Consider the following 11,240-nt stretch of genomic DNA (forward strand, 5'->3'; position numbering starts at 1 on the left):
CTTAGTTAGATTTGCACAGTTCTTGTGTTTTCTTGGCTTTTAAGTTTCATGCTTCTTTTTCTTTTCTATAAGACTACCATATGCTTTTCTCTGTTTCTCTTTTTCTATGCTTTTACTTTTTTTTTAATTTTTTTTATGTAACGTTCATCCACAAACCCTGAGAAAAAACGGCAGCTAAATGTTAGTTCTTGTTCTTTTTCTTTTTTGTTGTTGTTCCAGGAGCCACTCTTAACACAGACCTTGGTCCCGACTCCGAAGCTCAAATTAATCCTCAGCTCAATGAAGATTTCGATGGACGCGACTTTAACAATGGCGAGGAACACATTGACACCACACACCAAACCGAAGAACCCACACCACCTGTAACTGACAAATTGGACTCTCAAAAGAAAGCCGATTTGAAAAACAATGCTTCGAAATCTGCGACGCCCGCCACCAATGGCAATGGACATGCCAATCCTGCTGAAAATAAAACAAATACTTCCGTCTAAGCCGAGGCCAAAGGAAGAAACTCAAATCAAAAAACACATAAAAAACTAACAGAACACAAGAAAATTTTACACAAAAAAAAAACAAATTCCTTAAAGAGACTTGATAATAGACAACGACCTTTAGAAATTGCAACAAAAATGGTTTTTCGATATAATTTTAAAAAAATTGTTTAGAATGTATTTGGCATAACAACATGACATATATTGTTTAGTTTTGTTCTTTAGAAATTAAAAAAAAAACACAAAAATGTTTGCAGACCAGTAGAAAATCCTTAAAGGATTTTATTGTAGCATGGGGTAATATGAAAGTGGGCATGGATTTTTAGATCACAACATTGATTTTGGATATGAGTAAAAGAAAATGATGTGAATGGTATAATAGAAAGCCAAATTTTTCGGAAAAAAAAAATTCAAAAGTAGTCTAGGAACTCCTGAGATATGAATTTGACTGGAAATAAATTTTGAATAAATAAGTGAATGCGGAAGAAATAAAAAATAGCACCCCCTGAGATCGAAGTATATTTAAGAACACCTTTATTGTTGTAATATAAAGCCAAGAAATTTTTCTGATCATTGACGTAGTCAGAAGGAGCTGGGGGCTGTCCCCCGTTATAAGTTTTTTCAAAAACAAAATTTCAATAAAATATCCTCTCAAGAGATAATTGCAAAGTTTGACATTTGGTTCTAGCGCCGGCCCTCCGGTTTATTTTTCTAAAGACAAAGTTTCAAGAAAATATTTTGAGATTATTGACATTTTTTCTAAAGAAAACAATAATTTATTTTTATTAAGGCCCCTCAAAGACCAATTAATAAATTTTTGTGTCAAATTTGTACTCTAATTTGAAATACCTTTCATTTGATACCCATATTGCATATTTGAGGGTGGGAGACCCCCCGAATACTAAGGGTAAATTTTGTATGCCAAATTCGTACTCTACTCTGTAATACCTTTCATTTGATACCCATATTGTTCCAATCGGTAAACATGTCCGTCCGGGTGGGTTTTGGGATGGGGCGTCCCCCCAGGTTATTTATTAAAATTTCATACCAATTTAAGTTTTTTGGGGGTACCATAAGGTGGCGCACAAAATTTCGCTTAGATCGGTGCAGCCATGTCGGAGACCTAGTGTTTTTTAAAATTCGGGTAAGTGGGAGGGTCCGCCATGCACATATGCTCTCTTCTTGCACTAAGGCTGAATTTTGTATACCAAGTTCGTCCCCTACTCTTGAATATCTTTCATTTGATACCCATATTTTCCCAATCGGTTAATATGTCCGCCCGGGTGGGTTTTGGTATGGGGCGTCCCCCCTGGTTATTTGACCCAAAAATTTTATCCCAAATTGGTGTTTTAGGGGTACCATAAGGTGGCGTACAAAATTTCGCTAGGATCGGTGAAGCCATCTCCAAGATCTGGCGTTTTTCAAAATTCGGGTTAGGAGTAGGGTTCGCTCAGGACATATGCTCTCCTCATGCATTGGAGAATATATATTTGATAGGTCTTTTTTGTCGTTGGTCGGCTGTTATGTTGAAAAAATATGCATTTTAATCGAATTGTGTGTAACCATCCCACTATGTTCGCCGCTTCATCGGTCTGAGGCCGATCTTCATTGCCACACACCAATTATTCGATCGAGTATGGCATTCAGAGCTTCGGTCAAGGCACTCTCCCTCGCCCTCGCCCTAGAGATAGGCAGTCCTTACCCTTTCGATCGTTCAGGGACCATATCTGCTTCATTCCTGCTGCCAGATCAATAACTATTAGCGCACCATCTTCGACCTAAACCCTCAACTTCTACCTATAATGTTGCAACTCTCTTACAATGTGTCTTTTCCAATTAAGTTACTGATCACGAATCGCGGCCTGATACTTTAGAAGAAAGAAAACGGCAGCTTTACTCCATTCAAGACAAGGCCTCTACAAACAAGAAATTTTCTCCCGGTGAATAGTAGCAGCTCAGTCTTTCTGAGGTTTATGTCAAGCCCCTTAGCCTTCGGCTATCCACACAGCTACTTCAATCCCTTTACGTTATTAAAATCCCATTCCATTCCATGAAGGCTACCGAAATGAAGTCGTTTGTACCCGAAATCCCTTAGGAGAAAGTGAAATAGCCTATACCAACTCTTAGTGTAAGCGTGCTGATTGCCACTTACCATTCAAGGGGGGAAAAAATTTAATTAATTGTATTGAAAATTCGTCTATTTAATTTTAAAATGGTGAGTCTATAGGTGATTCTACCTTTACAAGAGCGTTCTTTCAAATACCATGCTGCAGACTCAATATTACTCCAAACAAATGCAATTTTTTTTTCTTTTATTAATTTGTTTAATGTTTCAAATTAGTTTTTTAGGTTAGAGAAGTTTTCGAATATCCTTTCAGCAAATATATAAATTAAAAAAAAAGCTTATAAAAGATTGTTTTGTAATAGAACAGCACATTTGAAGCGAGCACAAATTTTTGATTTAGTAAAAATGATGAATGGAAACAAATAATAAAAAGTGGTAACGAATCGCGTTGGATGCGCATTCGAAGAAAAGCCAGGCTTATCTTATAGTTATACAAAAACAAAACAAAAGAAGTTTTAAGACAAAGTTATAAATTTTCCCTTTATGCTCTTCCCTTTCCATATACATATTTAGATATTTGTATGTTTTTGTTTTATTATAACAATTTTTTATTTTTTTAATATTTTACTTATTGATAATTTTTGAATGTGAATGCCGTAACAATTTAATAGTTATAACAGATTTTCCATAAAACAAACGAAAAACAAAAATACCTTATAAGTCTTTGTATTCCATTTTTCCACTTTTTTTTAGTTATAAGCCAAGTATTTTGCATGTAAGACAGTCAAAACAATTAACCGTCTCGAATATAACTCGTACAATACTTACCTAACTGAGAATCTCAAAGGAAACTCAAACTCCAACTCAAATATTTGTATTTTTTTTTTTCTTATTTACTTGTAAAAATCGCAAAGCCAATAACCTTATATAGATTTACCGTCCTACTCTGTTCCCGTTTAACTTTTTATAATACGTTTATCCAAAATTGTCTAAAGTGACAAATACGAAACTTTAACGAAGCTACTGCGAAGAAAATTGTACTTAATTATTAAATATTTGATCAGTTTGTATGCAAATTTTTAAAAACAAAACTTTTGTAACAATTTTTTTCATAAACTCCATATATTTATATATGCGTATGTTTATGGTAATATTTTTCTCTTTTTTATATATATATATATATTGTATGAATATTATGTATACAACGGAATCTAAACAAATAGTATAAAATCAATTAGAATTGTCATAAAGAAAATGTATTTTTATTCTTTACAAAATAAAGTAAAATAAAACAAAAAAGCTAAAAAAATTCTTATTCTTGGTATTGTACTGAGCAAAAAAGTCCACAAGACCATACGTCTACGGTGAAAATCGAGCCTTCAGATTTTGAATTGCAGTTTTGTCTCAAACTTTTGTCACGTTTTTCTGAATATTTTGGCCTATTACAAACCAAACCATTGAGTTTTTCGATTCATCATTCAGACAAAAACTGTAGACAAGACAATAGCTAAGAACTCTCTAGTACATTGAAAAATCATAGAAACAATCCTTCAGGCAGTTTTGGCCTTTACAATTGAAAAGAAAGCAAAAGTTATTTAATTTACTTATTATAACACTAAGGTCATTTTCATTCCGAAAGCAGGAAAACCTAACAACATGAAGGCAAAAGATTTTCGTCCTATTAGTCTGTCATACTTTATGCTGAAGACTCTTGAGAAGATGTTAGAGACATATCTGAGTACCGAAATATTACACAATGACTTTTGCAATGTTCAGCATTCAATTCATGTATGGTCCGAATCAGACTATAACTTGATATAGCTCCACTAACATAACAGTTCTTATTCATTATTCTTTGTTTGCCTTAAAAGAGATACCGCGCAAAGAGATTCGGCCCGGCCGAACTTAGCACGCCCTTACTTGTTCTTTTTATAGAGGGTTCTCTCGCTTTCTAGGAATATACAATGGTAGCATTTCTTGACATTGAAGTTGCTTTTAAAAATAAAAAACCAACGTCAATCATGAAGAAGTTGGAGTTTCTAGGCATCAACTCTACCGTAAGAAAGTTTATTAATAACTTACTTACTAAAAGATGCATTATGGCAGGCTTGGGATCTGTGGATCTAAAAAGATGGGTCAGCAGAGGAACAACTCAAGGAGGTGTACTGTCTCCTCTATTTTGAAATAAAGGGTGATTTTTTTGAGGTTAGGATTTTCATGCATTAGTATTTGACAGATCACGTGGGATTTCAGACATGGTGTCAAAGAGAAAGATGCTCAGTATGCTTTGACATTTCATCATGAATAGACTTACTATCGAGCAACGCTTGCAAATCATTGAATTTTATTACCAAAATCAGTGTTCGGTTCGAAATGTGTTCATTCACCGTAACGTTGCGTCCAACAGCATCTTTGAAAAAATACGGTCCAATGATTCCACCAGCGTACAAACCACACCAAACAGTGCATTTTTCGGGATGCATGGGCAGTTCTTGAACGGCTTCTGGTTGCTCTTCACTCCAAATGCGGCAATTTTGCTTATTTACGTAGCCATTCAACCAGAAATGAGCCTCATCGCTGAACAAAATTTGTCAAAATTTGAACACATTTCGAACCGAACACTGATTTTGGTAATAAAATTCAATGATTTGCAAGCGTTGCTCGTTAGTAAGTCTATTCATGATGAAATGTCAAAGCATACTGAGCATCTTTCTCTTTGACACCATGTCTGAAATCCCACGTGATCTGTCAAATACTAATGCATGAAAATCCTAACCTCAAAAAAATCACCCTTTATAGCCATTAACAATATATTATTGTCTCTGGAAGAAAAAAATGTGAAAGTGGTCGCGTATGCTGATGATGTGACAATTGCGGTTAGGGGAAAGTTTCCCAGCACTCTAAGAGATATACTTCAGGAAGCTCTACGTGCAACAGCAAAGTGTGCTACCGAAAGTGATCTAGGTATAAATCCGTGCAAGACAGAAGTAGTTCTTTTCAGCAGGAGATACAAGTTGCCTACAGTGGAACCTGTCTCCATTGGCAAAAAGGTCAAAATACCTGTGTATTTTGCTGGACAGTAAATTGAACTTCAAATACAACATTTTGGAAAGGGTAAGAAAGGCAACTCTTGCCCTATACACCTGCAAGAGGGCCGTTGGTAAAAGTTGGGGGTTTAGAGCACGTGTCATGCATTGGGTAAATACTGCAGTTGTGAGACCTATAATGCTATATGGTGTTGTGGTCTGGTGGACGCCGCTTCAAAAGTCAACCTACTGTTCAATAGTCAACGGGATACAGAGGGTGGCTTATTTGTGCTTCAAAGCCGCATTGAGAATTACACCATCTGCTACATCTAGTGCCTCTGGACATTGTGGCTAGAAAATTATTGTTCCTGAAGATATTTTTGAACTACTGTTAATTCTTCTTTTTGGCCATCAAAAGCCATTATACACCAATATATATAGGGATGTTCCCAGATCTCCCAGATATATTGGGTTGCCCAAAAAGTAATTGCGGATTTTTCATATAGTCGGCGTTGACAAATTTTTTCACAGCTTGTGACTCTGTAATTGCATTCTTTTATCTGTCAGTTATCAGCTGTTACTTTTAGCTTGCTTTAGAAAAAAAGTGTAAAAAAGTATATTTGATTAAAGTTCATTTTAAGATTTAATAAAAATGCATTTACTTTCTTTTAAAAAATTCCGCAATTACTTTTTGGGCAACCCAATAGTTTATCTACCTAATACTCAATCAAAAAACTAATTGCTGTACCTTCTGTTTACAAAATGTTAGAGGTTTAAACACTAAATTATCAGCCTCATATATTGAGAGTTACGATTTTAGTTACAATGTTATAGCTTTTACTGAAACCTGGCTTCAAATTAACATTTATGACTGCGAGAATTTTTGTCAAAAGTTTCAGACATTTAGACGTGATCGTTTAGATAGTTCCAAAAGAAGAGACGGTGGTGTCATGCTAGCTGTTTCTTCTGAATTACCTACTGATGAAATTTTCTTTCCTACACCGGTTGATATTGAAATTGTCGCTGTTAAGATAGGTCTTAGATATTTATCCATATTTATTACCTGTTCATACATTCCTCCGTGTTCAAGCGTTGAAACTCACATGAAACACAAGTTCAAACGATATATTAATCACTCTTGTTGACTTCAATCTGCCAGATATTAAATGAATGGAGAGTCTTAATATTAATGATTTGTTACCCACTGAAATGAATGAGAGTACTGAAAATAAATAAGGTCTATAAAGAATGTGGAAGACTCCTTGACCTCATATTCGTAAGTCACCCCCGCAATATATTGCTTTTTATATCACACAACTATAAAATATCACACAACTATAAACCTTCAGATCCCTCTATCGTTCCATTCTACATGTCATAGGAAATCATACCAAAATAAGTCTTCATATTGCTTTTCAAAGGCAAATTGCAAATTTTGCCGATGAACATTCCACTAAGGAACAGGGGCAACATTTGTGAGGTACTATGCCATGTAAAACTTCTCTCCATAGAGGTGTCAAACTGCGACACGCCGTTCGGACTCGGCTATAAAAAGGAGGCTAGGGGCCTCCTTTTTATCATTGAGCTTGAACTTGAATCGGACTGCACTCATTGATATGTGAGAAGTTTTCCCCTGTTTCAAAGACAGATTACGTTAAATTGAATTCACTTCTGAGTTCAATGGACTGGAATAGTCTCCCTTCAATGAATTCTTTAGATGAAATGCTACAAATATTCAGAAACTGTTCCAAAATGAGTACCCTTTACGAATGTTGGTCCTCCGTGGAATACTCCTGAGTTGTCCAAATTGAAGAACAGAAAGTATAAACTCTATAGGAAATTCCAAAAGAAGTGATTCAAATTTGGATTAAACGAATTATTCAGTAACAAGGTCGAAATACACGCAAGTGTCCAGTGTCCTGTATGGCAATTACATAACAAAGATGAAAAATTAGATAATGTCGAATCCTAAATCCTTTTATGGTTTTATTAGCAATAAAGGTCGATGTAATGGTTTCCCAAAGTGTTTGCAATTTGGACAAGTTGCAGCGGATGATGATATTATCTTTGCATCATTTTTATACCCACTACCGTAGGATAGAGGGTATATTCATTTTGTCATTCCGTTTGCAACACATCGAAATGTCAATTTCCGATCCTACAAATTATATATATTTCGGATCGCCATAAAATTCTAAGGCGATTTAACGATGTCCGTGTGTCTGTCCGTCCGTCTGTTGTAATCACTCTACAGCCTTCAAAAATTAAGATATTGCGCTGAAATTTGGCACAGATACGGTTTTTTGATGCACGGTGGTTAAGTTCCTGAACGGGCCAAATCGGACCATATTTGGATATAGCTGCTATATAGACCGATCTGCCGATAAAATGTGTAATGCCCATAAGTGCTTTATTTTTCATCCGATTTCGCTAAAATTTTAAACAGTAAGTTGTTTTAGGCCTCCCGTCATCTGACCCAAATAAGGTTCATATCGGACTATATTTATATATAGCTGCCATATATTCCGATTTGCCGATAAAGGGTCTGAGGACTATAAAAGCTTTATTTATTACCCGATTTCACTGAAATTTGAAACAGTGAGTAGTTTTAGGCCTCCCAACATCGAACTCAAATATGGTCCATATAGGACTATATTTATATATAGCTGCCATATATACCGATCTGCCGATAAAGGGTTTGAGGACTATAAATGCTTTCTTTATTACCCGATTTCGCTGAAATTTCAAACAGTGGGTTATTTTAAGTCTCCCGACATTTGACCTAAACATAATTCAGATCGGACTATATTTAGATATAGCTGCCATATAGACCGATCTTCCGATAAGGGGTCTGAAGCCCATAAAAGCTTTATTTTTTAACCGATTTTGCTCAAATTTGAAACAGTGGGATTATTTTAATCCTCCCGACATCTGACCTAAACATGATTTAGATCAGACTATATTTAGATATAGCTGCCATATAGACCGATCTCCCGGTTAAGGTCTGAAGTCAATAACAGCTTTATTTTTTGACCGATTTCCCTGAAATTTGAAACAGTGAGTAGTTTTAGGCCTCCTAATATAGGACCCAAATATGGTTCAGTTCAGACTTTATTTAGATATAGCCGTCATATACACCGATCTTCCGATAAAGGGTCTGAGCTTTATTTATTACCCGATTTTGCTGAAATGTTAAACTGAGAGCTATTTTAAGCCTCCTGACATCTGACCCAAATATGGATCAAAACGGACTATATTTAGGTATAGCTGCCATATAGACCGATCTATAGATAAAGGGTCTATAGCCCTTAAAAACTTTATTTTTTAATCGATTTCGCTGAAATTTGAAACATTGAATAGTTTAACGCTTCCTAATATAGGACCCAAATATGGTTCAGATCGAACTATGTTTAGATATAGCTGCCATACAGACCTATCTGCCGGTAGGGGGTCTGAAGCCTATAAAAGCTTTATTTATTACCCGATTTCGCTGAAATTTTAAACAGTGGGTACTATTAGGTCTATCCGTCCCAAATATGGTTCGAATCTGACAATATTTGGATATAGCTGCCATACAGACCGATCTCCCGATAAAGGGTCTGAAGCGAATAAAAGCTTTCTTTTTTATCCGATTTAGCTGAAATTTTAAACAGTAAGTAGTTTTAGGCCACCCTCCATCCGACCCAAATATGATAAAGATTGAACTGTATTTAGATATAGCACATAGACCGATGTGCCGATTAACGGTCTGAAGCTCATAAAAGCTTAATTTTTTACGCGATTCTGTTGAAATTTTAAATACAAAATTCAACAGTGACTTATATGTATTAGAATACTCAATGTCCGTGCCGAATTTGGATGCACACGTTTTTCAATTTTCACCGGATTATGACGAAAGGGGGTTTACATATATAGCCGAGGTGGTGGGTATCCAAAGTTCGGCCACGCCGAACTTAATGCCTTTTTACTTGTTTAGAACCATTTATTCCACGAGCACACTTTTCCATATCCCTATCGGATTTCTGAATTCTCATCTATACACATAGATGTCATAGTTTGGGAATCCAAACTTCGGCCCGGCCGAACTTAACGCCTTTTTACTTGTTTAGAACCATTTATTCCACGAGGACACCTTTCCATATCCCTATCCAATTTCTGAATTCTCATCTATACACATACATGTCCATAGTTTTGATGTTTCTACTGTGTTGGAAAACTTAAGATGCCCCAAAAGTATGACAACTCCTGGGCCAGATGAAAGCCTAGCATGCATGCTGAAACATTTTGCGAAAAATCTCGCTCTTCCTCTTTGCATACTCTTCAACAAATCTTTATATTCTGGGTATTTTGCTGAAATGTGGAAGGAGTCTTACATTGTTCCTTTATTTAAGTCGGGTAAGAGAACTGACTTTTCCAATTATGGAGCTATCGCGAAGCTTAATGCTATATCAAATTATTTGAGAAATTTGCAACAGATTCAGTATCATTCCAAATAATATCGTCTATTTTATCAAAATACCAGCATGGTTTTCGAAAACATCACTCGACATTAACGAATATTCTAGAGCTCACTACGGCTGAGAACGATGGATTTAGAAAGAAATAGCAGACAGACTGTATTTATACTGATTTCAGTAAGGCATTCGACAAGATATATCATAGTCTAATTATTAAACAAGTTGCATTACATGGGATTCGGTCCTTCGTTATTAAATTGGATAAAGTCGTACCTAATTGGCAGACCACAAATGGTGAAATTTGGTAATGGAGTGTGTGTCTAATAAAATTAATGTGATTTCCGAGGTTCCACAAGGGAGCCATCTTGGTTCTGCACTTTTTACTTTGTTCATTAATGACCCGCATTTTTTTCCGATTTGGTTCAAATTTTGTATTTAGTGTTCGGTTACGACTTTCAACAACTATGCCAAGTGCGGTCCAAATCGCTCTATAACCTGGTAAAGCTCCCATATAAACCGATCTCCCGATTTGACTTCTGGAGTCCTTACAAACAGCAATTTTTGTCTGATTTGGCTGAAATTTTGCATTCGGTGTTCTGTTACAACTTCCAACAACTGTGCTAATTACGATCCAAATCAGTATATAACCGATATAGCTCCCATATAAACTGTTCTTTCGATCATCCTTGTTCGTTTCCAAGAAGCTTTAATTCTTGATGGTTTAACAGAAGTTTGGTATGAATGAAATTTATTTTGCGCAAATTTTAGCGGAATCCGTGGTGGTGGGTTCCCAAGATTCAGTCCGGCCGAACGTAGCATGCTTCAACTTGTTTTACATTAAATGCCGAATACCTTTTTACTTGTTTTTTGCTTTAAACATTTCTTTGTATTTCCCAAGCAATATTTTGAAAGATTTCATCATTAAGCATTCATTTTCTTCTTGCAGGAAAATCCGTAAAGATGACCACTAATGAAACGTAAGTGAAAAATTATAAATAAAGAACAGCTTCATAAGTCAAAGGCGCCAAAGATTATTACTACTAACAATGATAACTAAATTGGAATAACTATTGAAAGAAAATCAGAAATTCAGAAAATTTTCAAATAAACTAGAACTAACAGGCCCATCGAATATATAAAACTGGTAAATCTGATTTAAAAATTACACATCACAGGGTCAAGGATTATGTAAAATGCATGT

General features: G+C 35.5%; 1 protein-coding gene across 9 annotated transcripts in view; it reads left to right on the forward strand.

Annotated features, from left to right (window-relative positions):
• The window catches only part of LOC106091635 (fasciclin-3), a 572,844-nt gene that overhangs the window by 527,870 nt on the left and 33,734 nt on the right, over positions 1–11,240 (forward strand). For 7 of the 9 annotated variants that reach the window (XM_059366095.1, XM_059366096.1, XM_059366099.1 and 4 more), the window contains exon 5: positions 10,986–11,016. In XM_059366095.1, coding sequence (XP_059222078.1) covers positions 10,986–11,016 — 31 coding nt within the window. Of the gene's footprint in view, positions 1–219; positions 2,267–3,309; positions 3,685–10,985; positions 11,017–11,240 lie in introns of those variants that run through there. The other 2 variants (XM_059366100.1, XM_059366102.1) reach the window with 2 other exon arrangements.

The sequence above is a fragment of the Stomoxys calcitrans genome, chromosome 3 (genome assembly GCF_963082655.1).
Source record: "Stomoxys calcitrans chromosome 3, idStoCalc2.1, whole genome shotgun sequence".
In the NCBI taxonomy this organism is placed as follows: Eukaryota; Metazoa; Arthropoda; class Insecta; order Diptera; family Muscidae; genus Stomoxys; species Stomoxys calcitrans.